Below are 27,981 nucleotides of genomic sequence, written 5' to 3' on the forward strand. Positions count from 1 at the left end.
CTCAGGCTAAGCTATAGAACACTACCAGTACCTTAGAAATCCCATTTGCTCCTTCTCAAGCTCATTCTCCTCCCTCCCCCCAAAGAGATGTCACCACTATCCTGACTTTTAGGTTCATCATTCCCTTGATTTTCTTTTTAGTTTACATTTATGTATAAATTCTTAAAAATATATATCTTGTTGAGTTTTGTCTATATCGGGAATTCATATAAATGGAATCATACGGTATTTGTTCTGTGATTTTTTTAGCTCAACATTATATTTCTGAGACTCGCTCACGTAGCTGTAGCTGTGGTTCATTCCTTTTCACTGCTGTATAATATCCCACTAGATGAACACATCACATTTATCCTGTCTATTCTTAAAGAATATTGTTTCTGACTATTTGCTGTTATGCACAAAGCTGCTGTGAATATTCTTGTGCATGTCTCCTGCTGCCCTTGGACAAGTATATGTGTTTTCTTGAATATTCTTCTTCCAAGTGCATTTCTCCATTAGAGCCATGGGAGCTTGCTTGCATCAGAGAATCCAGGTATGGAGCCAGAGTCGGTCTGCTTTTGACCCCTATGGCTGTTTGAGGCCCAAACAGAAATGAACAGAGATGGGATAAGTCATGGACTTGTCACACAGTGTCCGGGGAGGGGCAAAGAGACAGAAGGGGCTCCCTGAGTGTAGCCCCTCTCTTGGAGACTCACTCACTCACCCTGCACTGTGCCCCAAGGATACTGCCGTGCCTTCATCATCTTGTTTCCTATCTTCAGTTCTTCAGTGCTGCCAATGACAGCAAATGGCAGATGGGCCTGAAACAGAAAACAAACAGAAGCTAAGAGCTCCGGATGAAAGGCACTGAGCTCTCCACAATCCTATTCCAACTGCTGCTTGTTTCAGGTGCCCCAGGCCCTCAGACTGCAATATCCCTCCCTGTCATCATCATCAAGAGGTTTATTGGGGAGTGGATGTAGCTCAGTGGTTGGGTGCTTGCTTCTCATGTGTGAAGTTCTGGGTTCAATCCCTGGGATCTTCTTAAAAAAAAAAAAGAGGCATTTATTATGCTCCTGGGCTGTGTGGGGATAAAGGGGTCCCATCTTGGCTTCTGCTGGACAGAAATTCACAGTAGAAGATGATGACATGGTCAAATGCATAAGGAACAAAGACAGAAAAATAAGCCAAATAATGAGCAGATACACAGCAAGATTCTTAGCTATGCACTATTCATAGTTACTGAGGGGAAGAGCCTTTGGAAGGGAGGGTGAGTGGAAAGAGGGGGGTTATGCTTGGATAGGAGGGATAAAGGAGGCCTGAGGGAGCAAGGAACAATGGCCCTTCTGCCTTCCTTGATGTTTGAGAGCCCCAAGAATAGGTTCACAGCAACTACATGCTGACTGGGCCGCACTGTCTTTGTTCTCATCCTCCCCTGGACCAAGAGCTCACACTGAACTCTTGTGCCTAGAGGTCCAGTCAAGAAGTATTTACCCATTAGCCCAGGGGTTTGTAACCCTTTGCCAGTCAGGTGAAAACCACAGGCCCCTTACTAAGTACACACTATATTGTGTATTATTTAATAAATATATCACACCCACACCAACACGTCCCTACAAGAATAACGTTTTTTTTTTTCAAAATTTCAATTCAAGCTCATGGACCTCTGGTTATGAACCCCAGCATTAGCCCATTATTGTGCTGCGTTCTGTTTTAGGTGCTGTAAGAAGACCAAATAAATAGAAGACACACTCCCTGCACCCTCTAGGAGCTTACGATCTTGTTGGGGAAGCCAGAATTACATACCCTAAATCATATAAGACAGTATGTGATCAAGGTCTTAATCTTCAATGCATGGTCTGGTGCTCTGCACATAGTAGGTACATAATAAATACTCCTTGAATGGCACTGGCAGGGCCATGGGAAGAACAGAGAGGAAAGAAGGGCTAAATACAAGCAAGGGCTTGATGCTTGCAGGGGAAACTGAGGAAGTAGCCCTGGCTGACACCAAGGCTGTGTGTGTCAGAGAAGACGAAGTTGCCCCCAACTGCCTAGGGTGGGGCCTGGGAAATGCACACAGAGCTTCCTTCCACAGGGAGCTGGTCAGGTTCTAAGGGCTGAGTCGCTGCTGGCTACATGGAACCCCTGAATAAATACTGTTTACTCACCCGATGATCCTGGCTGGGGCTTTACCCATAAGGGCTTTAAACAGACAGGTGAAAAGGCCACTGGAACAGGCTTTCTTAGCCTGCTTGGAGAAATGGGCCTCGGACTTGGATATCTTGGCACATTTACTTATCCATTCTATGATATTTGCTAAGCTCCTACTATGTGCTGGACGGTAGGAATATAATGTGGAAAAAGCACAGAGCCTGCCTCTGGAGAGTGCACTGTCTGGTGGGAGAGAAAGGCAAGCCAGCAATTCTAATATGGTAAGATCAGGATTATAAACAGACACTCAGGGGCCATGGGAACACAGAGCAGGGAGCAACTCACTTCGTGGGAAGTCAAAGAAGGCCTCACAGAGTAGGTAGTAGCAAAGGAAGTAACGGAGTTAATAGCAACAGAACTATTATTAGCAGCAGCAAGCATTTATTAAGCACCTACTGTGTACAAGATGCTTTACATCGTGTTATCTCATTGAATATTTACAACAACGCTGTGAGGTGGGGACTCTTCTTTTTCCTTTGTATTATTATTTTTAAATTTATTGTTTTATCAAACCATCGTGTTGAGGACTGACTTTGAATAGATCGCAGGGAGGGAGCTGCTCTACAACGTAAGAAACCCCGACCCAGAAGCAGGTCCTCTATGAGTGGTTTAGCACCAGGTTCCGCACTAACGTGCTGTGCGTGATGGGCGAGGGGGCGGTCACTTTCCGGCTGCGCCCCATTTTCCGAGACAAGGGGCTCTCTGCACCGGACCTGGGTCCCGACCACAGCGGGGGGCGACGCATGCGCGGGCGACGGGCCACTGGCGGGGACCACCGGGGACCAGCTATCCGAGGCTAACGGAGGGGTAGGGACTCTTATTATCCCCACCTTATGGATGGGGAAATTGAGGCCCAAAAGGGCTGACCTGCCAGCAGGCACCCTGAGGTAAATGGCGGAGCTGAGTGTGGCACCCAGGTCTCTCTGACCTCAAAGCCCCCACCTTGCTGGGTTGCCACTCCCAATTAGGGGTTTGAGCAGCAGACTGGTTTACACCCCAGTAAACCCTGGGGTGAACCAGTTGTGCAAGGTGATAAGATACAGTTCAATTCTGGCACATCCACAGCAAATTTGGTGTGTGTGTTTATTTTTTGGTTTATGTAATCTACATGCTGATCTCACAGCCAGTCCTGGCTCTCCATTTTCTTCTAGTTCTATTCCCCCCCACCCCAGAATGTTCTTCAGAGTGGAAAAACACAGGACTGAATTGGAAGCTCAGCTCCAGGACATCCACTAATCCTCCAAAGCATTTGGCCACCCAGCTGAAGCTGGTCTTCCTTCACCCTCTCTCAGCTGCTCTCAGATCATCATCTCAGGCACTCCTTCCCCCGCCTCTGCTCACTCTGCTGGCTGTTCCTGAAATGGGGACTCAGGAAAAAGAAAAGGAAAGCGTAGGTTATGGATATGGAAGGGGGATGAGGGGTGGGGGAAGGTGGGAATGTTTGGACACTCCTAACTGGAGAATGATCAAAAGGGTAATTGGACATGCAACACATAAAGTGTTAAGGGAACACTGAATTCTAGAAAATGCCGCTCAAGAGTGTAAGCATCTCTGACCTTTGCTAGCCAGGTTTGTTGGGGGGGGGGGGTGTCACCTAGGCATGATACACTTCCACTCAGGGACCTAGGATGCATAGGGAGCCCCCAATCCACCCCTAAATACTTCCTGGGAAAATGTTTCCCCTCTCGCAGAGATGCCAAAGCTGTGGCACATGACACAAAAGAGCGGGGGTGGGGGCAGTGATTGCAGAGGGCTAGACTGAAGGAGGAGGTGAGAAAGAGAAACTGTGTGGTATCATCCTCTCTCATCCTTGGCTCTCAGCTGAAAGGGATGGAGGAGGAAAGCATGTAAAGTGGGAGATATCTCTCTGGGCTCAAGAAGAAAGGAGGGAAAATCAATCCAAAGAAGAGAATAAGGGCATGAAAATGTCAGCATTCTCATGGCCTGTTATCTGTATCTCCAAGAGATACTGTTAGTTAGGATGACAGGGTCACTTGCTTCCTCTCCTCAGCAAAACTGCTGTCATTTTATTCCTATCTTTCCCTCCCTGCTCTAAGACACAGCCCCCGCCCTACCAGCTTCCCAGGGCTCTCAAGATCTCCCACAGCACACTCCTTTGCAACTCTTATCAAAGTCTGTTCTGATAAATATACGCAAGGATATCATTTCTGAGTGCTCCCTGTCAGACTTCACTTGATTCTCACAACAACTCTATAGGGTAGTCACTCTCAATGCCATTCATGAAATGGGGGGCTTGAGGTACAGAGAAGTTAAATGAGTGCCCAGGTTCCGAACTCCCAGGCCCAGATTTTCCCAGGGAGCAGTGAGGACATTGTGCCTGTGCTCTGTCTCCTGGTTACATGACATCTGCTGGAAGTCAGCTCATTGTGAAGGGCAGGAAATCATGGGAACCTGTCTCTGGTCCTCTTTCCTTCTGCTCACGGGAGACAGAAGGCCATGATAACCAGAATGGAATCGAGTACAGCAGGAAGAGGATAACCCCCTCTGCCACACTCCTGGGTCCTACCCACAGGATCCAAACCTGAGGGCAGGCCTTCTGCTTCTTTTCCAGGACGCTGCAGGAAATTTGGGATTTGTGGGCCCAGAGAAGAGACTGATAGATGTGAGGCAGTGTTGCTGCTGAAAGACAGATAGGCTTCTAAAGGAAGACTGGGCAAGTCTTCTGATGAGATGCCCCCAGATGTCAGACTCTCCCATCTCAGAAAACTGCAACAAGCCTCCCCTTGGCAGTCTGTTCCCTTTACTGTCTTGCATTCACCATACATTCCTCTCGGTACACTTTAAAGTGTTCGATGATCCAATTGGCATGAATTATTTTGTTCTGATTCCACCACATGCATTACACTTTTGAGGTTATCAGGTGTTTGTTCTCCTTGGCCTGGTGAGATCGAGACTGTCAGGACCGTTGACTCCTCATCTGATGATGCTGTCCTGATGGGGCTTGGCTTCCTCCCAAGGTGAAGAGTATTTCTCAGTTATGCTACCCATTATGCCTGCTCCTCATTTCAGGTGACTGAGCAAGGGCATCACCTGCTTGTCTCTCAAGTCAACCCCTGGTGATTCCCGTCAAAGTACATGTGAAGTATGGAAATATCCCTGCCATCTCAGGAAAAGGGATAGGCTTGTGTCTGTGGGTCTCCTTGTGACTCCACTGGTTACCCACTGGGCTCTCTTAGGCCCAAAGGCCTTAGAGGGGGCTAAACCCTAAAACTCACAGGTAGCCAAACAATCAAGCTAAGTTGAGTAACTGGGTTTGGTTCCATGGTCCTTGATCATGGTTGAGCCAGTCAAAGAATAACATTAAATTTAAACAACATAGAAAGTTTTAGTATTAAATATGAAAGTCTACCACCTTGAAAGCTAGCAGATCCTGGGTTGAAGGTAGCATGCAACAAGACCCTTACTTGCTTCTCTTGCCCACTCAATCTGAAATAAGATTTTTCAGAGCCACCCATAAGTCAAGGCAAAGGCCAAGACTCTCATTTCCTGACATGAGGATCCCTAGTACTGTGTGGCAGGGTGGCTGTACAGTCTTCTCCACTTGGGCAAGAGGCTTCTTTTGACCTAATTCCCAAGACAATTGGCTGCGATGACTGAGGCTATGGGATGGCATCGAATCCAGAACTGAAAGGCCAGAACCCAGTCCTTCTACCACCCAAGCCCAAGTCTGTGCTGATGCTTCATACTCCATGGCATGTCCGAAGACTCCAGGGCCTTTCCACACAGTTGGCCCTGTGGGCTAAGCAATTCTATTCACATACTTGGTGGCAGCAACTCCCCACCCCTTCCTCCATCATTTAACACATAACACATGGCATTCCCATGCATGACCCATTCCCATGGGCATACCCAATTCCAGGCACTCAGACCGGAAGGCCACCCCTCTCTTTCCCACTCACAAAAGTATGGTAGAATGCAAAGGAGTGAATAGTGAGTGATGTTATTACAGGAATAATCACAAATCACCTCAAATTAATTTTTTCAGAGGGAAACTCTGGCAAACTTTGGATTACTCTGGGGAAAAACGACCCATACCCCTTTCACAGCCCATCAGGACACATGAGAGCACTAAAACAACATCATTTGAGAACTGCTGCTTCATAGAAGGGGAAATTTCCAGCCTTGAGGTTGAGCCTGCTTCAGGCTCAAGCAGGAGGCCAGAACTAAACTGAGAGCAGAGTACAGGATTATTGTCATTCTGAATCCAAAATGTAGAGAGATGTAGCTTTGAGTGGCACACTGAGATTGCTGAGAACTCCCTAGGTCCCTATTTATTCATAGAAAAGTCAACCACAGGCCTGAAAGCTGCTCAGTGACTTAGGAACTCAGAGTTTGGAAACATATCTCTGGGGGTTGATGCTCTGAGGTAACTGGGTAATTCCAGACATCAGTGCCAGTGACACCCAGACAAAACATCTCTCTAAGCTTCCATTTTTCTGTAAGCTAGACACTCCTTCAGTTTTTCTCATCCTAACAAAGCCAAGTTTCCAAGGCCCTGACTGCTTGAGCTGGTAAGTACTAAACTTTTTTTTTTTTAAAGATTTATTTTTATTTATTTAATTCCCCTCCCCTCCCCCGGTTGTCTGTTTTCTGTGGTTTTTTGCTGCGTCTTGTTTTTTGTCAGCTTCTGTTGTCGTCAGCGGCACGGGAAGTGTGGGCGGCGCCATTCCTGGGCAGGCTGCTCCCTCCTTCGCGCTGGGCGGCTCTCCTCACGGGCGCACTCCTACGCGGGGGACACCCTTGCGTGGCACGGCACTCCTTGCGCGCATCAGCACTGCGCATGGGCCAGCTCCACACGGGTCAAGGAGGCCTGGGGCTTGAACCGCGGACCTCCCATGTGGTAGACGGACGCCCTAACCACTGGGCCAAAGTCCGTTTCCCTAAACTTTTTTTTAAGTACCCTTTTTTTTTCTCCCCTTCCCCCCTCCCCCAGTTGTCTGTTCTCTGTGTCTATTTGCTGCGTGTTTTTCTTCATCCGCTTCTGTTGTTGTCAGCAGTACAGGAATCTTTTTGTTGCGTCATCTTGTTGTGTCAGCTCTCCGTGTGTGCGGCGCCATTCCTGGGCAGGCTGCACTTTCTTTCGTGCTGGGCAGCTCTCCTTACAGGGCGTACTCCTTGCGCATGGGGCTCCCCTACGCAGGGGACACCCCTGCATGGCACGGCACTCCTTGCATGCATCAGCACTGTGTATGGGCCAGCTCCATACAGGTCAAGGAGCTCTCGGGGTTTGAACCGCGGACCTCCCATGTGGTAGGCGGACGCCCTATCCATTGGGACAAGTCTGCTCCCCCCCCTTTTTTTTTTAATACCAAAGAGGGCATGAAGCCACCTACCACAATATACATAGCCTTACCCTTGAGCTAGATCTGACAAAGATGATGACAGACTTCTAATAACCACCATATCTTGGGTGTATCGATGGGCAGGAAGTTGGGCGAGACAATGACTTGCTGCCCTGCTATGCTAATTTGGTGGTCAGTTCATAGCAGGTGGCAGCTAATGCTATAATGATAATTTAGAGGGCAGCGGCAGCAGGAAAGTTTTCTAAAAATGGCTTTTATTACAAGGCTTTCCTGAGTTTGGCTATAACCAGGCATTATGTCATTAGGAAAAACTTATGCCTCTCAAGAGAGAAAAAGAAATCTGTTCCCAAAGCAGAGGCTCTCTGAAAGCTATTAGCTGTCTCCTGGAAATCACAACATTGAAGATTTCACAGCAACAGCATCAACACATTGTAAAGAAGCATGAGGAGATGTTTGACTCTCTGCCTTCTTCGTTAGTCATTCCTTTAGCAGGGGGAAGGAGGAAAGATGGCAAGCTTTTAAAAAATTATTATTCATTCACACTTTACAAAGCAAAGCATAACCCTGACATTTAAAAATAGTATCTCTCTATTCACCAACAAATTTGGAGGCTATTTATCATTTTCCCTCCCAGGGGCAAAGAGCTTAGTTATCGGAGTACAGATTATCCCTGAATCCCCGAGGCTAGCCAACTTTTACAGCCTTTCATTGTTTTGCTGCATCAGTTTTGGTCACAGATACAGTCGTTTGCTTTTCCTGCAGTCACAGGAGGATTGCTGAAGTATACCAGGGCAGCATGGAAGAGGTGAGTGGAAGGAGAGGTCTGAATTCCCTGCTCCGGACTCTTCCTGGAGTCATCCTTTCCCTTTCTCTCCGTCTATTGTTATTCATCTCTGCATGTCACCAAGGCTTGGATGCAGCCACAGCTAGGAAAGAGGAGCTATCTTGGTTCTGGATTCTCTCTCACAAATACCTGAGACTCAGATAATCAAGAGTTGACAACACACAAGATGGATGGTGCAGGTGTTTTCCTGCTATCTTGTAAACAACAACAATAATAAAGAAATGATCAGAAAGTTGAACCCATCTGTTCCCACTCACGTTCATGGTTCCATTGATCTCTGCCACGGATTCGTCATCTGTAGGGAATTGGTAGATCTGGACCCCATTGCTGACCAGCTCACTGGTAATTTTGATTTTGAACTTTGTCAGCTCACTCTTAGAAATGGCGTCTGATTTGGCAATGATGGGGATGATGTTCACCTAGGGAAAGGAAGAGCAAAGCGGGATCATTGTTGGTAATCTGCAGCTGAGAGCAATGTGACCTAGGACTTTCATCAGCTGCCAGAGGGTACGGCTCAACCCAGTTATCTAGAACTGGGCCACATCCATGGCCAAATAATACTACAATAAACAAAACTGAGTGCTTACTATGTGCTGGGTACGGAACTAAGTGCTTCCCACATATTAATGCAATTAATCCTGACAACACCCCTCCCAGGAAGTATGATTTCCACTATTTTACCAAGGAGAAAATTGAGGGATAGAGAGGCACAGTAACTTGTGCAAGGCCACAGAGCAGGTAAGTAGCAGAACTGGGATTCAAATCCAAGTTAAGTGTTATTCCTAAACCCACAGGTCTCCCTACCAGCTCAGATTCAAATTGATGCACTGTGGCAAGATTATTAAGATCACTGCTTGGGTGATATGAAGCAGAAAGAAGATAGCTGAGAACCTGCGGTTGACACGGCAAGAGGTGGTTGCTCTTTGTGAACAGTCAACTGTCCCAGCCTGTCCAGTCCCAGCTGACCCTCGCCAGGTGGGATCTGGACCCACTTTGGAGGTGGCAGGGAAGGGCAGCAGCAGCAGGCTCAGGGATGATGCCCACCTGGCTCTCCTGACACTGGACACAAATGAACCAAGTCTATTAGGTAAAGGAGACCCTCTCAGTTACCAATCTAATCTGAGATGATAAAAGTTACATGGCCGGAGTGGCCTGGTTAATTTCTGGGTAAAGAAAGCAGGCATAAATGTCCAATTTCAGAGAGTGGGAGAAAAGTCTGGTGTGTCTCCAAAGTTCCACTCACCTGAACCCTAATCCTTGAAATCTCTCCAAAAGGGTACAAGTCTTTTACTGCCAGAAGGTAAAGAATCATGCAATGTGTACACCCTTGTGAGACTGAGCATACCCAAGCTCAGGCTCACACGGAGAGCACAGTCATTCTTGCAGCAGCCAGGCCTCTCCTTCACACTTTGGCTTAGGAGTGCCTCTGTAGGCTGATGGCACACCGGGCTTCAGGTGCTAGGTTAAGGAAAGATTGGACCTTGGAGGCACCTCCCCTGGAATCTTCCCTGGGGTGGGCGCTGGGGGACTGAAACCCTTGCCAAGGTGGAACAGCTGGCAAAAACAATACTCCTAGTTGCTTTCACCATGTCTCCATCTTCACGCCATAAACACACATCAAAGGTGGCTTGCTAAGCCCAGTTTACCCACCAGGCCACGGTCTGTATGGCTCAAATGCATGGCTCACTACTGCCCCACACAGGACATTCAGGGCTTGGCAACATTTCAGGAACAGCCTCTTCCATGTGGGTAGTGGGCTCATGGCTATGAAAAATGAAAAATTGCTCCTCATTTCATTATAGCTGAAATGCAGTTCCCCCCTTTTTTATTATCTTTTTTTTTAAAAAAAATACATAGATCACACAAAATCTTGCATTAAAAAATATAAGAGGGTCTCATAAATATATGGAATGCTTCATGAATTTGCGTGTCATCCTTGCGCAGGGGCCATGCTAATCTTTTCTGTATTGTTCCAGGTTTTAGTATATGTACTGCCGAAGTGAGCACTGATATGCAGTTTTTAACAGAAGTTGGGTCACTAAATAATGGCATATAAATTCTTTTTTTTTTTTTTTTTTGGTAAACTGAAATACCTTGGAGTTAGAGATCTAGGCCCAAATCCCAGACTCGCTACAAGTTGTCTGACTTTGAGCCAGCTATCTGACCTCTCTGTGCCTCAGTTTCCTCAATTGCAAAATGGGAACAATAATAGGGAATAATAATATACACCACACTAGATTGTTGGGAGGATTAAATGAAATAATGCATAGAAAGTTTTCATCGCAGTACTTTGCACATACTGAATGTCAGTGGAAAATGTTAACATACCCCTAATTAAGCTTTTATAAAGTACCCAATTTTTTGTTCAGTAAACAGCCCTTCTTTGACATGAAGAATCATTGCCTAATTTATATATGGTGCAGGATTTGCATTTTTCAGTTTCTTTTAAAATAGGACATGCCCGAGTCCCACAGTCATCTCTCTTGGGCCGGGGGGCAGTACAATGTGGTACAATGGATCTGGGTTTGAATCTAGACTCTGCCAGTAGCACACACTATACGACTCCAGGCAAGTCACTGAACCTTGCAGAGCTGTTTTCTCCTCTGTAAAATGTGGATAACGATAGTGCTTACCTCACAGGGTTGTTGTGAGGATTCAATGAGGTTCCACAAGGTACCTCAGCACAGTGGTGGTGTACAGTGAGGCTTTAACAAATGCCAGCTGCTATTCTAAAACTTCTTATTGATAATGAGAACAATAGCTTTCAAAGTCAAGTTTGCAGGTTTGATTCTAGTACAAACCAGTTACGATTTTGACAATGAAACAACAACAACAACAACAACAAAACCTTACTATTGCCATAGCCTCTACCCCTGGACCTGGACGGCTATCTTGGTTTCATTCTCCCTTAGTCCTAAGAGCGATCAGGGCAGAAAGACATCTTAGGGCAAACCCATCCCCAAGGATGGACAAACATATAATGAGGCCTATGCTACAGGAGCTGGATCACTAGCATCGTCTTTATGGGGAATGTTGGACAGAATATGAATGCCACAAAACCTCTCCTGGAATTTGGCATCTATTTTGCCCAAGATCAGTAAGAGTGAGTTCAGCTGGTCCAGCCTCCCACCTGCACCAGTCACTACCTCCATACCTTACTGTCCAGCTTCTTCATTGTCACTAGGTCCAAGGACTTCAGGGAATGACCCGTGGGGGCAATGAAGTACAAGCAGGCATGGATGCGGGAGTCATGGTAGGTGTGCAGTACTCGGCGGATCTTCAGCTCCTCCTGCAGGTAGGCCTCGAATTGGGCATCGATGAACTCCACAATGGGCTTGTAGCTAAAAGGGAGAGGAGGGAAATGGCCAGATCCGCCTTGTGATACTGTCCCTTTTTTTTTTTAAATTTCTCTCCCCTTCCCCCCTTCCCACCCCAGTTGTCTATTCTCTGTGTCCATTTGCTGCGTGTTCTTCTTTGTTCGCTTCTGTTGTTGTCAGCGGCATGGGAATCTGTGTCTCTTTTTGTTGCGTCATCTTGTTGTGTCAGCTCTCTGTGTGTGCGGCGCCATTCCTGGGCAGGCTGCACTTTCTTTCGCGCTGGGCGGCTCTCCTTACGGGGTGTACTCCTTGCACATGGGGCTTCCCTATGTGGGGACACCCCTGCGTGGCAGGGCACTCCTTGCACGCATCAGCACTGCGCATGGGCCAGCTCCACACGGGTCAAGGAGGGCCGGGGTTTGAACCGCGGACCTCCCATGTGGTAGACAGATGCCCTATCCACAAGGCCAAGTCCGCTTCCCTACTGTCCCTTTTTGAAGCCTAAAGTGCCCTCTGGAATCTGGCTCTCCCCAACCCAGCTGCATTTCCCATCTCCCCTCAGTGGGCTCCAAATCCTGTTAGGCTGGCCATCAAATTGGTCCCCACACAAGCCAAACTTATGCCCACCTGTGCATCTTCACTCTGGAATGCCCATTTCTCTCGCCTCATCCCAATCCTGCCTTCCCAGACCTCTGGGCTCAGCATAATGCCGTTCCTCCACCCGGCCTTTCCCAATTATTCCAGATATCCCTTCTACAACACAGGGACATCAAGAAATATGGTATGGGATGGCTGCCTGTTGCTTCACAAGGATTAGTCTTCTCTCAAAATATACAGTATCCTGAAGGGCAGGGATTGTGAAGGGCACTTCCACACCCCCACAAGTGCATCCAACACAGTGGCAGTACAGGTCACTGGCAGTATCTGTAGATTTTCCTGTCTCCTTGTTGGATGATCAACTCCTCCAGCCTGGGCCCATGTCTTTGCTTCCCATTTCTCCCCAATAGTGCCTAGTATGGGAGCTGGGAATACAGTGGTGGTCAAGACCTCTCTCTGACCCCCTGCTGGAGGATCTGGGGTTTGCCCAGTCTTGCTGGGTTTAGGGGAGCATCCCACCTGGTTCTTAGTGTCCATGTAGCTTTCCAGTTCTCTTTTCCTCCAAGGTTGTGACTTTAAAATCATGGTCTCCAAGTCCTGCAAGGACTTCCTTTTTTATTTATTTTTTAATCGAGGAAAGCTTTTTATTGACTACATTAATTAGTAACAAAAAAGTTTTGAAAACAAATACTTCACAGAACAACTTTTTGAAGCTTTGACATTTCAAGTTCTCTTTAACGTGTAAAGGTTTTAATAAAACAGCCAAGAGAGAAAGATGACTTTTTGATACTCAGCGGGTATTTGCAGTATTTTTAAGCTAGTCAAACTTCCCTGTCAGCAATACGTTTATCTTAGTTGCTTTAGGCCAGCTATAAGACTTTATAGTATATTGTAAATGCATGATAATGACAGGAGAGAAAAATAAATACTTAACGTTGAACTTCAGAATATATTTATATAATTCCTTAAATTCTGGGTCATCTTAGCAAAAGAAGTGCCCTGAGCTATCATTACATTTATTTAAGGGGTAATGGAGGCAGAGATGTCAATAAATTATTACTGCTAAAGTAGCTAGAATTCTTAATTTACCAAGTTGAGTTATTTTCCAGGAAAGAAAATTTTAATCTCTTTCCTTGGAAAATCCCATGAATCACAAGCTGACTTTTAAAAATGTTTTTTTTTTTTAAAAAAAACCCTATTTTCAAATCATTTCAAGCTTACAGGACAGTTGCATGAAAAATACAAACCCCATACAGAGAATTCCAACATCCCCCCATTTAGATCCACCTATTTCAACATTTTGTCACACTTAATATATGATTTCTCTCTCCATTTATCTTTTCCATTTTCTGAATATTTGAGTAAGGTATACATCATGCTCTTTGAACACTTAATAACTGCCATGTTTGTTTCCTAAGAACAAGGATATTCACATATGTAATCCATCTAAAATGCAGTTATGAAGTTCAAGAAATTTAACATTGATATAAAGCTTTCAGTTTATGTTCCCAATTTTTCTTATGTCCCAATAATGGCCCTTTGAGCCTTTTCTCCTCCCTTACTAGATCTTGTCCAGGGTCACATAATCACATATTGCATTTAACTCTTATTGTCTCTTTGGTTGTGCTTTCTTTCTTTCTTAACCGTGAGAACATGTACACGGCATAACTTTCCCATCTCAACTACTCCCAAGCATACCACTGAAATCACATTCACAATGGTGCAGTTCCCTCACCAGCACCCATTACTAAAACGCTCCTATCTCCCTACAGAAATCCTACACCCATTGTTCATTAAACTCCCCATCCCCGCTCCCCCCACCTGTATTCTCCTTTCTGTGAGCTTGCATATTCTCTGATCTTTTCTTTGTAGTTACCATTGGGCTTAAATTGAACACTGCCAGGGCCTTTTTCTTTCTGTTGTTGTTAGGTACCAGGGCCAGAGATTGGACCCAGTAACTCCCTTGTGAGAAGTTGGCGCTTAACCCCTGAGTTACATGGGCTCCCTGGAGTTGGTTTTTGTTGTTTGTTTTTAGGAGGTACCAGGGATCAAACCCAGGACCTCGTACATGGGAAGCAGGTGCTCAGCCTCTATCTGCGCCCCTGCCAGCACTTCTTAAACAATAGCCAGCCCTCTACTCTTCCCTGCCCTGGCCTCCTCTGGGAAGCTCTGCTCTCTCTCTGCTCCCCATTCCTTCCCGAGCCATTCCCGCCGCCCCTCCAGTCTCTTTCTGCTCTAACTAGGTCAGTTTAGCTCGGCTCTGCTTCTGTTCTCATCTCCCAATCTATCCACTGCCTCTAGATCTAAACGGCTTCTGTCCTTTGCGGTAGATGTTTGTTATCTAGGCCCTGGGCAGTGAGTTTTTAGATACCACTGCCAGAAAAGAACACGATACAAGGAGGAGCTGGGCCTCACCCCCTGCAGCAGCCCCCAACCCGAGTCTTTCTGAAAGATCCTCCTAGAAGAGAAGGGGGAAATGGCACCTTAAAAAAGAATCACAGAATCCTAGTGTCTGAGAGCTGCATACCGAGAGATCCATGTGCAAGGTGTTGCTGGAGCCCCAGAGAAAAATCTAAAAATATAGTCCTTTCTTTCTTCCTTTGATCCCTCTGAGTAAAACATTGTTCTGAAGGGTAACGGCATCAAAGAATCTCTTGGTTGCAAAAAGTTTTAGAAGATTCCTGAAGAATTATGAATGGGGGGGGATCACACCCCTTAGGCTTATGTAATTAATTTTTGGGTGATTGGCTGATTTGGATTTTCCAGTCATGACACTGCTTCCTTTTTCTTCTTCATTTCATAATTTCTTCACATTTTGCTCTCCAAAAGGGATAAAGGGGAAAGAAAGGAGTGCACTCTTAGCTTTTTTCTCTCTGAATTTCTAGTGTATGCCCTGTCCCTATCTTTCCACCACTCTGGCTCTCAGGGTCCCTGAGGAGGGGCATGGATCACATTAACCAAACCAGCCAAGCAACCCACAGGATTTGGTTTAAACTCATTCTCAGTGAGTGCCTGAGTCATCTTTGTTTTATTCGTCTTTGTGTCCTCAGTGTTTAGCATGGTGGCTGGAATATAATAAGCCTTCAGCCTACTGCTCTGTGCTTCTCCCTTGCCCCTAGATGGCTCATCTTCCCACAGTGGCCTTCTCTTCTATCCCCTGCTGTTGCATGTGCTAGAAACCCTGGTCTATGTGAAACAAAACCCCTTATTCCCATGGGCAACCTCCTCACAAAATGCTTCCTTCCTCTAAGTGATACTTGACTCCCCATCAAAGATGCTGCTTTCCCCATATCCTTCTCAATTGGAAACTTCTTTATCTCCCACACTCAAGTTCCATGGAGAAAGGGAGAGGGCAGCTATCTTCTAGCTCATGACACCCCTGGCTCACTCTTATCGCTGCCATTGCCTGCAAAATCCAGCTTTAGCATATTCTATCCCTCCTTATTATTTCTGTTAATCTTTTGCCTTTCAGGCCAGGAATTCTTAACCTGGGGTCCATGGACTTTCAAGGGGTCTATGAATAGGAGGATTCAGAGGATCCATGAACTTGGGTAGGAAAAAATGACATCTTTTCCACGAATCTGTAACTGAAGTTTAGCAATATCTTCAATTACAAAAGTAGGCAACATCTATGGTAATAGTAGCAGCACCTGGGGTTTTGTAACCAATAAAAAATTACTGATATTTTCATTTCCTATGTAAATATCTCAAAATAGCATTTATATTCATTATAACTTCTAACTCTCACCTTCTGTAATTATTAGACCTGCATATAGATCTTGTTATTTCAGGAATTAATAAAGAAGCATACAGATTACTCAATCACCATTTAAAAATATTTCGGTAACTGTATTTTAGTATAGCTGGCATATTTTAGGCACTTACAAATGTTATTCTGGGAATGGGCCCAGAGGTGTTTAGATGGCTAAAGGGGCCAATGGCACAAAACGTAATTAAGAACCCCTGGTCTTTTTTTTTTTAAGATTTATTTTATTTATTTTTAATTCTCCCCCCTCCCCCGGTTGTCTGTTCTCTGTGTCTATTTGCTGCGTCTTGTTTCTTTGTCCGCTTCTGTTGTCGTCAGCGGCACGGGAAGTGTGGGTGGCGCCATTCCTGGGCAGGCTGCACTTTCTTTCGCGCTGGGCAGCTCTCCTTACGGGGGCACTCCTTGCGCGTGAGGCTCCCCTACGCGGGGGACACCCCTGCGTGGCACAGCACTCCTTGCGCGCATCCGCACTGCGCATGAGAACCCCTGGTCTTGACACCACTTCTTATTCACTGGTATGTGCTATGATGACAATAATACAGGGTAATGGGGCCTATGTTTTCGATGTAACATTTATGCAATCTGAAGTTCTTTTTAAAACAAAGAAAAAAATAGGGTAATGGGGCAAAAAGTGATTGGGGATTCAGCTACTTTACAGACAGTGATCAGGGAAGGCTTCTCTGAGGACATAACATTTGAGTTGCAAGAATAAGAATGAGAGAGTCATGGAGAGATCTGGAAGAAGAGCGTTCCAAACAGAGGGAATAACTAAAGTAATGTCCTGAGGCAGAAACGAGCATGACACGTTTGAGCCATAGGAAGAAGGCCGGGGGTTTAGGACTTAGTGAAAGAAGGAAGAATCATAAGAGATGAAGTGAACAAAGTAGCAGGGGCCAGATCCTGTACGTTCTTGCAGATAGCGAGTTTTTATTGTGAATAAGGTCTTCCATTGCAGTTTTTTCTAACATGATGATGTGGGTTGCTAAAAAGTCTGTGCCTTTATTTATGTTTATTTCTTTATGTTTATTTTGAAACTGGCCACCTTAGTGGACTATTATTCATGAGAACTGCTTTTCAGCTGATTACCTTGGGTTCCCTAGACAGCCATACTATAGAAAAATAATCAATTGCCATCTTTCTTGATAATGCTAGCATTATCCCTCCCCCCTACCTTTTGTTAGGCGGTACCGGGGATTGAACCCAGGTCCTTATACATGAGAGGCAGGTGCTCAACCACTGAGCTACACCTGCTCTGCAACATTATCCCTTCTTGTAACACTGCTCTCTGGCATCACTGGTACCATTATCTCCTACCTCTCTGACTGTTCTTTCTCACTTTTCATACTAAAGTCTTGGCCTGTCCCTGAGGTCCCATCCTGAACCATCTTCTGTTGTTCTACGCATTACATACACTTTGTCCCTGGGTGGTCTCACCCACCCCCCACGACCCCACTTATTGCCATTTTCCTATCACACTTCCTAGACACCTGGAAGTCATCTTAGCCTCCTTCCTCTCCCTCATGCCAGACCTTTGTGCAAAGCCAGCTATCAGAGGTGCCCCCTGCTGGAAACCCACAAGGTCTGGTCATGGAGACTGTACTCAAACACAACACTGCCAGGCACCAAAATCCAGATACCATAAGATCAGATCTACTAGAACAGTGCCAAAAGTAACAACAGAGTGACACTAGCTAATTTACTCTATCAACACCGTTCCAGTTACCTTTTCATTCCTTTAGACACATGCCTCCACATTCATCCTCCTGCCAGGCTCTGCCCTCAAGAACACTTCCACTGTGCCCTCTGAAACCCGTGTGCCATGATAAACAAGATTGCCTACATCTTTGCCACTCAAAGTGTGGTCCATGGGCCAGCAGCATCACCATCACCTGAAAGCTTGTTAGAAATGCAGAAAGAATCTCCTGTCGCTACTCGAGACCAAAAGGACCAGATCTGCATTATTACAAGAGCTTCAACGACTTGTCTGCACAGTAAAGTTTGAGCAGTGCTGGCCTGCATCATCTACCTCTTCACAAAACATGCCTACTGCCAACTCTTTGCCTTAATCGAAAGCTAATTCTCTCCTGAGGATACTACTACCCTTAGGAAACCATTAAGCTCTCCAGGGTAGTCTTCTCATTTTTCTACAACCTGAATACCTTGGGGTTCAAGTGAGGTGGACATCTGCCTAGCTCCTCCGTGCCACTTCTCAACCACTACTCCCACATCTCTGGGTCAATACCTTTCTTCATTTGACACCTATTCCATCCTCTCCTGGTTGCACCTGGATCAGTCTTTCCCCCCATTCTGGATGACTGCAATGTGCATGGAGATAGCCTATCACCATTCTGCTTCTTTATTCCTTGATTATCTCAAGTTCAGCAACCTTCCGCTCCGTCCACTTCAGCCACCTATACACCTTATCATTAGCCAGACGAGTTCCACCAAAGAAATCCCAACACCCCACTATCTGACCGTGGCTTTACATCTTTCCAGCTCTCTTATGCTTCTAACCCTTCTAAACTTGATCTTTTAACTAACAGAGTCCTCTGATGCCTCGAACCCTCCATTTTCTCACTGGATATCAGTCCCTTCCTGGCCTCATCTCTTTTTCTGCCCAGGCTAAACGCCATGGTTGATCATCTAAACCACCCTTTTATTAACACCCTCATCTCTAATGCACATCTGTCCTTCCACCTGAGTTGCCCAGTAAAATCTCTGCCCTGGGTAACTTCTAAGATCGGCTTTCTCTGATCCTACACCAATACTGCTGAAGTTGCCTGGAAGCTATCACAAAATAATGGGTCTTAACACCACTACAAATTCACAGCTTCCACTTCCTATGGGCCTTTGGAGCTGTGTAATGATCCCCTTACTTGGTCTTGATGGGCTCCCTTCCCATTACCCTCTTTGACCAGGCCAAACTTTCACCAATTCCCTCAAGACTCGCCAAAACTTATCCACTACCCCTTCACTCTCACAAGATGGTCTTACCTCCTACTTTACCAACAAAACTGAGGCCACCAGGCTTACACCACCTCAACTTTCTGCCTCACTCCTTGCCTTCTAAAAAGGAACCAACCTGACCCTGTTTCCCTCTAGTTTCTGAGGATAAGAAGTCCCTCATCCTGTTCAAGGTCCATAGCCCCTTGTCCACTTAATCCCATCCCTTCCAGTTTTGGGGGGGAACTTTCTCATCTATCATTTCCTCATCTCCTACTCTTTCCCCTCAACCTGTAAGCATGGTTACATCTCTCCTTATCTCAAAAAACAGATCTCCCCTTAACCCAATCCTCCTCAGTCACACATTTCTCCCCAAATACTGCCCTATAGCTTTTCTCTTCTGCACTTAGCACCTGACACATACTAGGTGCTCAGTAAATATTTAACAGGTGGATGAAGAATTCTTGAAAGAAATTTCTCATTCACGCCTCAAAACATTGTAGGCTGTTTTCTAGCCACACCAGCATCCTGGTTAACACATCCAGTGGATGAAGTTTTCTCTCTATCTTATTTTTCCACCAATGTATATTTCATTCATTCATTCATTGATTCATTGATTCATTCATTCCACATGTGTATTGAGTACCCCTTATATGCCTGTTTGCTAACTTGTACTCATCCTACAAGACTTCAAGACATAGCTCAGCCTTTCCTGATCACCTGCTCGCCTCTCTCAGCAACCTCCACATTATACTTCCACCACCAGGACCAGGCTTGGCCAGTTGCTACCCTTGCTGTTCCCATAGTCCCCACTACACATCTGTGCACATACCACATAAGGCAGAATTTGTATACATGTTTGTCCCCTCCACTAAGCTACAAGCTCCGTAAGTAGAAACTGTGCCTTATTTCTCCCCCCTTCCCCCTTCCCCCTCTGCCCCCCCCATTCTGTTGTTTTTGTTGTCTGTGTCCTTTCACAGTGTAATCTTCTGTATCTATTTCTCTTTTTGTCTTCTCTTCTCATCTTTCTCCTCTAAGATTCACCGGATTTGATCCTGGGGACCTCTGGTGTGAAGAGAGATTCCCTGCCACCTGCGCCACCTCAGTTCCTGGTTTCTGCTGTGCTTCACCTTGACTCTCCCCTTTGTCTCTCTTTTGTCGCATTGCATCTTGCTGGGTGACTCACTTGCACAGGCACTTGGCTTGCCATGCAGGCACACTTTCTCTTTTTCTTTTTTACCAGGAGGCCCCAGGAATCGAACCTGGGTCCTCCCATATGATAGGTGAAAGCCCTATCACTTCAGCCACATCCACTTCCCCTTATTTCTTAGTAGTCCTGGCACCTCACAATGTATTTGGCATATGGTTGACATTTAATATTTTAAAAACTGAACCTCCCACATCAATTTGGTTACTAAATCTTGTGGATTCTTGCTCTCAGATTTGCCCCTTGTTAATCCTCACAGTTTCTGCTCCTGTCCAAGCCCTCATCATCATGCCCATCCTCAAGAGTTGCCTCTGACCCCATTGTCTCCCTCTAGATATTGCCTTATCTCTCTTTTTCCCAGTTCAAACTTCTTAAATGAGCAGTCTATGTCCACTTCATCTGTTTCCTTTTTCAAAACTTCATTCTTTCCCATTTATTTTTAATTATGCAAGCAATGCATATACGTATTCTCCTCTCTTCAGAGGCAACCACTATTGTCAGTTTGACTATCCTTCCAGATCGTTTACTATGTATGCATTGATATACATAAATAGAAAGATAAATATTTGTTGTTTTATTGAAAGAGGGTATGGATTTATACAACTGGCATAATGATCTATGTATCATTCTGCAACTTCCTTTTTTTATTATTAATTTTTATTTCTCCCCCCTTCCCCACCACCCCCAGTTTTCTGCTCTCTGTGTCCATTCGCTATGTGTTCTGCTGCATCTGCTTGTATTCTTGTCAGCAGCACCTGAATCTGTGTCTCGTTTTGTTGTATCATCTTGCTGCATCAGCTCTCCGTGTGTGCGGCACCATTCCTGAGCAGGCTGCACTTTTTCCACACCAGGCGGCTCTCCTTCAGGGGTGCACTCCTTGAGCATGGGGCTCCCCTATGCGGGAGACAAGCCTGCGTGGCACGGCACTCCTTGCACTCATCAGCACTGCACGTGGGTCAGCTCATCACATGGGTCAGGAGGCCCTGGGTTTGAACCTTGGACCTCCCATGTGGTAGGCAGAGGCCCTGCCTATCCATTGGGTGAAATCTGCTTCCCCAACTTCCTCTTCTTCACCTAATAACATGTCCTGGAAATCTATCCACGTGGGTACATAACGAGCTACCTCATTCTTTTTAACTGACAAATACAAATTCATGGCATCATTGTACCACAGTTCTTTTAGTTTTTCTAGTGATAGAAATTTAGATTGTTAAAAAATTTTTATTCAACAACCAATGCTGTAGTGAACATCCTTTTTGCATACTTCTTCATTAATATGTGCATTTGTTGCTCTAGGCTATATACTTAAAAGTGGAACTGCTAAACCATAAGGTATTCACATTTAAAATTTTAATAGATACTGCCAAATTTGCCCTAAAAATATCTGTATCAATTTACACTCTTGCTAACATGAATGATATTACCTGGAGTTAGTGGATATTATACTATCTTTTATTTTTTGCAAAACTGGATAAAAAAGTTTTATTGTTTCATTTGCATTTCTCAAATTACTGATGAAGTTGAATGAGCATTATTTCATATGTTAATTGTCCATTTAAATTTCCCCTTCTATCAATTACCCATATTTCTCATTAAATTGTAGAAGCTCTTTTAACATTTTAGAAAAATCTTTTGTCTGTTCTATAGGTTGCAAACACTTTCTCCCATCTGCAGCTTGTTTTCCTTTTGTTTATGTTATCTTTCAATATGCAAAGGTGTTTTTATTTTAATGGATTTAAATCTTTTCCTGGGTGACTTTTGGATTTTATGTCATAATTAGAAAAGCCTTCTCGATCCCCCAAGGTTATAAAAATATTCTCCTTCATTTTCTCATTGTATTTTTATAATTTGCTTTTAATCCAACTGGAATTTATTTTTGTGAATTTTGTTTGTGTGAGAGAATCTCTTTTTTTGTGTGTCCTAAATGGATGGCCAATTTTCCCAGCATCATTTCTTGTGTAGTCTATTCTTTCTCTGCTAACTTACATATGCTAAATTTCCCTGTAAACATGAATCCAATCTGGAATTCACTTTTCTGTGTTTTTTTTTTTTTAGGAGGTACTGGGGATTGAACCCAGGACCTTGTACACGAGAAGCCGGTGCTCAACCACTGAGCTACCTCTGCTCCCCACTTTTTTGTTCTTTTTGCTATTCTCATGCCTTTACAGGGGTCTGTAATAAAAAGCAGTGCTTACTCCACCCCTCTCCTCAGCCCAATTTCAAGAAAGCTTTTCATTTCCATTTATTTGAGTTTGTATTTGATTCTCTTTTTCTTAAAGATTTATTTATTTCTCCACACCCCCCCGACCAACACTTGTCTGTTCTCTGTGTCCATTTGCTGTGTGCTCTTCTGTATCTGCTTGTCTTCTCTTTAGGCAGCACCAGGAACCGATCCTAGGACCTTCTGGAGTGGGAGAGAGGTGCTCAATCTCTTGCGCCACCTCAGCTCCCTGGTCTACTGTGTCTCTTATTGTCTCTCCTCTGTGTCTCTTTTTGTTGCATCATCTTGCTGTGCCAGCTCTCCGCTCAGGCCAACTTGCCGTGTGGGCCAGTACTTCTGCGTAGGCAAGCACTCTGCTCGGGCCAGCTCACCATGCAGGCCAGCACTCTACTAGGGCCAGCTTGCCATGCGGGCCAGCTTGCCTTCACCAGAAGGCCCCAGGGATCGAACCCTGGGCCTCCCATATGGTAGATGGGAGCCCACTTGCTTAAGCCACATATGCTTCCCTGTGTTTGATCTTTAGCGTATGCATGACATGTATAACCAGGAAAAAAAAACAATAAGGATATTTTAAAAACATAGTGAAAGCCATTTTCCGGTGTTAGATATGTTGAATGCAGGTTACTGAAAGAATTGTGAGAAATTTAAATGAGGATTTTCTGAGCAATCTGTAGCTGAGAATAAGCCCAAATATCTGCTTTCCCTTGGGTCTAATTTATTCTGAACCAAACAAGGTTAGCACAATAAGTAAGCCTATAAAATGCAGAGGGGTCCTTCTCCTAAAATTCCAAATGGAAAACGGAATTCAGTTCAATTCTTTAAAGGTTAAGTATATTCATTCATTGTAAGGAAATGCATATGAATGTGGTAACTTTGAGGAAGAAATAGGAGAACTTGAGATACAGACAATCTAAGAAGCAAGAGAATTCTCCAAGGGTGCGCAGACACTTTGCTCAGATTGAAGGTGATCCCTTTCTGACATGACCCCGTGTGTTAACCATGTGACTCCTGGTTAAATGTGGTGTGACTGCTAAATGGGGCTTGACCCTGACCCCATCTGTTATCACAGCCTTATCTCTGAATCACTAAGCACAACATTCTCAAACCCCAACTGTCTCTCCTGGTTCTCCTTCTCCTCTTGGGTAATTCCTGTTCATTCCTTTTCAGGGTGCCTTTTCCTCCATCTGCTTACTTAGCATCCCAAGGCCTTTTGTATTTAGCCCAGAGCTCTTCTCACCCAACTCTGATTCCTGGGTGACCTTACACACTTCCATGGTTGGAAGGTACCACTTACACTCTGATACCCCAAACCTCTCTTTCTAGCCCAGACCTCCTTCTAACTCCCAATTCTGTATTTTCAACTGCCTACCAATGAAGGTTAGCATATATCTCGACTGTTCCACAGACAGCTCAAACTCAACATGCCCCAAACAGTGCTCATCATTTTAAAACCTGCTTCTCTTATATTATGTCTCTTACTGAATGCTACCACCACGTGTCCACTTTCCAAAGCCAGAATTCTAGGCCTCATGCTAGATTCTTCTTTTGCCTTCACAGCCCCAAGCCAAGTCTCTACCTATTGATTCTGTCTACTCAATATTGATCAAATCTGTTTCCTTTTCCCTATCTCAGCACCAATTTTATAGCTTGCCTTGATCTATAGTTCCCTAACTGGTCTCCCTGCTCTCCAGGTCTATCTCCATACTATCCCAAAATACCTTTCTCAAAGGTCAACCAGACAAACAGTGAACAATGTAAGGAATTATTATAAACCATGGGCTATAGTTAATAGTACAATGATAGAAATGTGTCATCATCAATTGTTAACATATGTTCCACACCAATGCAAGGTATAATAACAGGATGGTAGATGGGAATCCTATATTTTATGCATGATTGTTATATAAACCCACAACTTCTCTAATAAAGGAAAAAAAGGCCAATGAGATCATATCATTCTATTTCTTAAAACCTTCCAATGGCTCCATATTAACACATTATATAATTTGTTCCATGATCTGGCTCTTCAGCCTCATCTCCCTCTATTTTTCCCCTAGCTCACTCCAAGCTCTAGTCCGGGGGCAGATCCAGGTTTTGTGGGGCTTTGGGTTTATACAGTCTGAAGGGCTCTCCAAGAAAAATAATACGTTATGACTAAAAATTAGTTACAGGGCCTTGGAAGAGAACTGGGCAAGGAAGGGCCCTGAAGCTTAAACTTCATTAACCTCATGGTAACTCTTCCTCTAGTAGTTCCTTAGAACACACCATAATCTTACCACACTCTGCCTTTGTAAAAGCAGCCATCTCTGCTTGGAATGCCCCTCCCTCCCTTGCCTTGTCTGTCTGGCAAAACAGTTCATCCTTTAAGAGCTAGCTCAGGTATCGCTTCCTCTGTGAAGGCTTCCTTGACCTCCTCACATGAATAGACTGGTCTCTCCTTTGTGTTCTCATTATAACTTGTCCTTTTTAGAACATACCGCAACGTAAAGAATTATTTGCTTAAAACCAGTCTTCCCTGTGATTGCCTCAAGGGCAGAGACTTTGTCCTTCATTTTTAGATTGTCAGAGCATGGAAGTACCAGACACAATGTAGGAGCTCAGTCAGTGTTCCTGGAATTGAAGTTGAGAGCCCACCTGTGTATATTTGAAAGACACTCTTTTTTTTTGACAAAATGTGTGGAGTAGAACAGTTGCTGTAGACAGGGACCCTGGGTGGGGACAGTGTTTGTGAGGTAACTGCCGCCTGTCCACGCCATTCTGAGAAGAGGTACAGGTTGGGCCCTGATATCTGTGGTCTCACCAAGACCCCTGTAGTGAGCCCCTCCCTGTGGCCCACCCCACCCCACTGCCTTTCTTACCTGTCCTCCTTGTTGATCTGATCCCCAAAGCCCACAGTGCTAACAATGGTGAGCTTTAGCCCCACATTGCTCTCTTGGAGGTCGTAGGTATTAGACCGGAGCTGGACACCTGGTTGTGTGTGGGTGGCTGGCTCCCCCTCGAACTTGGTGTTGAACAGAGTGTCCATGAGGGTTGACTTGCCCAAACCTGTCTCTCCTGTAAAACAAAAGGATAAATCACAGTCCGTCCATACAGTGACTATGTAGCCATTACAAATCAAGTTTTGGGTATTTATTTACTGACACAGGAAAATGTGCAGAATGAAACACTGATCAAAAAATATATCGAAAAATATGTACTATACAATCCCGGTCAAGTGGAAAAAGACTGAAAGGAATGGCACCAGCATATTAATAGTAGTTATCTCAGGAGAGTAGGATTGTGGTAATTTTCCTTGTGTTCTTCATATACTTTTGTGTTATTTGAAAATTTTACCATGAGTATGCATTGTTTTTACAGTCAGAAAAAAAACTGCTACAGGTAGTGATGGAGAGCTATAGTTTTGCCAGGAAAAAAGATTTGAAGGAAATACAATACACTCTTTTTTTTTTTTTTTTAAGATTTATTTATTTATTTAATCCCCCCCCCCTCCCCCGGTTGTCTGTTCTTGGTGTCTATTTGCTGCGTCTTGTTTCTTTGTCCGCTTCTGTTGTCATCAGCGGCACGGGAAGTGTGGGCGGCGCCATTCCTGGGCAGGCTGCTCTTTCTTTTCACGCTGGGCGGCTTTCCTCACGGGCGCACTCCTTGCGCGTGGGGCTCCCCCACGCGGGGGACACCCTGCGTGGCAGGGCACTCCTTGCGCGCATCAGCACTGCGCATGGCCAGCTCCACACGGGTCAAGGAGGCCCGGGGTTTGAACCGCGGACCTCCCATATGGTAGACGGACGCCCTAACCACTGGGCCAAAGTCCGTTTCCCACAATACACTCTTAACAGTGGTCATCTCTGTGTGTGGGATTACGTGTGACTTTCATTGCCTTCTTTATGCTTTTCTGTATTTTCCAAATTTTCTACTAGGAGTATGCGTACTTTTTGTATTCAAAATCAAAAGGCTAGTTTAAATTTAAAAAGCAAAAGGACAGTGGTCCTTTTGTCCAACAGCTATCACACCCCCCACCACCACCACCACCACTGCCAGACCCAGGCAATGCTCGGTAGATGCCTGGGATGTGTATCCAGTGGGGAGACTGCAGACCCTTGCCTCCTCCTCCCAGCCCCAACAAGCTTTCAGTGAGTACCAAATTACTCTTCACCTTGAATTTTCAAACAAACCAGTTGTTTGTTTAACTAACAGGCTGCTGGATACTAATGAGTTAAACCACTAGAACTTCAAAAGTCTCAACTTCCACACCAGGGAAAAGTGGGGGCAAGGGCTGTGGGTTGCTGGTGAAGGATTTGTTTGGGTGGGAGGGTAGATTCCTCGGAGACCAAAGGATGTCAAGCCACTTCTAGGAGCCAAGTAGTCTTCAGAGAAGAGGGACATCACAAGAAGTCACAAGTTGGAAGGTGGATGCCTTGGTGGCATAGGAGTTAGGCAGGAATCTGAAATGAGGCCACAAGCAGGGCTGGGCACTGTAAGCGCTTGAAATCTCCAAATATCCAGACTGTATTTGGCTCCTGCCCCATCCCCAAGTGATCTAGAAATCCCAGATTCAGCAGTTAATTACCTTGGACTTCCCTTAGAATACAGAGGCGCCTCTACTACTCTGCTATCATAACCCTCCTTCTCTCCTTCCCTCCCTCCCCAGCCCTTGAGCTTTGGCTTGTCTTTACTGTAGGAAGTGGGTTTGTGTGGGGCAGACCCTGGCAAATCCTGGCCTGGCAAATCCCCCCTGTGACAGATGGCACACATTTGCCAGGTGGTCCTGGGCTAGCATTAGAGCTACACAATATGTAACCTTGAATGCCCCCACCTTCTGCTCTGGGCGTGTCCTGCTTTGCATTTCCCACAACTCTTTTATCTTGAATCCTGAGCTATGAATCCAGGAGGTGCTTTTAAAAATATCTATCCATGATGAGCGTTTTCTGCGGGTGGAGAGAGAGGTAAAGGAGGGAGAGAAGGAACAAGGAGAATATTCAATTCTGACTGGCTACGCAGCCCCGGGTCCAATTTCATAGCCAGGTCTGACTAACGTGGTCGCCTGCCAGAGTGCAGGGAAATGGTTCCTCACACAGATCAGGTTTCCTGCCAGGGTCTGCTATACCCATTAGCAACAAAGATTCTCCAAGAAGAGGCCTCCTTTTCCTCTCTGAAGGAACAGGAAGTATCTGGATCCCAAGAAAATTTGGTGAGGTAGGCCCTTTGCCATGGGAGGTGGCTGTCTGGGTCAGGCAGAATACATGCCCTCCCCTCTGTCCCCTCCTCCCCTCCCTCTCCCTCTCCCCCCATCCAAAGGGTGTGTGTGTGTGTGTGTGTGTGTGTGTGTGTGTGCAGTGCCACTGTTAATGGGGCCAGCTCCCAGGGGTGTCTCCCTTTGCCTAACTCACCTCTCCTCTGGGTGCTGAGGTTCAAGCTACATTTTAGCCCACCTTTGTATGTCCCTAAAAATTTTTCCGGTGCATCCCCACCCCCATCTGTGCCAGGAACTCCTTGGTCAATGCCTGCAGCTACTTGAGTGGATGGGACCAGGCTCCCCAGCACCCAGAGCTGGTTCCCTGGTTCCTAGATCCTAGGA

At 45.4% G+C, this 27,981-nt stretch overlaps 1 protein-coding gene and 1 non-coding gene across 7 annotated transcripts in view; both read right to left on the minus strand.

Annotated features, from left to right (window-relative positions):
* The window catches only part of SEPTIN6 (septin 6), a 69,720-nt gene that overhangs the window by 20,390 nt on the left and 21,349 nt on the right, over nt 1-27,981 (minus strand). For all 6 annotated transcript variants that reach the window (XM_071213264.1, XM_004482781.5, XM_023585840.3 and 3 more), the window contains 4 exons: nt 25,268-25,463; nt 11,513-11,699; nt 8,616-8,777; nt 704-800 (listed from right to left, as the gene is read on the minus strand). In XM_071213264.1, the coding sequence (XP_071069365.1) occupies nt 704-800; nt 8,616-8,777; nt 11,513-11,699; nt 25,268-25,463 (642 nt within the window). The remainder of the gene's footprint in view (nt 1-703; nt 801-8,615; nt 8,778-11,512; nt 11,700-25,267; nt 25,464-27,981) is intronic.
* LOC111761730 (U6 spliceosomal RNA) lies at nt 10,258-10,365 on the minus strand. The gene has a single exon (XR_002795005.1). It is a non-coding gene; the product is annotated as a U6 spliceosomal RNA (small nuclear RNA).

The sequence above is a fragment of the Dasypus novemcinctus genome, chromosome X (assembly GCF_030445035.2).
Source record: "Dasypus novemcinctus isolate mDasNov1 chromosome X, mDasNov1.1.hap2, whole genome shotgun sequence".
Taxonomy (NCBI): Eukaryota; Metazoa; Chordata; class Mammalia; order Cingulata; family Dasypodidae; genus Dasypus; species Dasypus novemcinctus.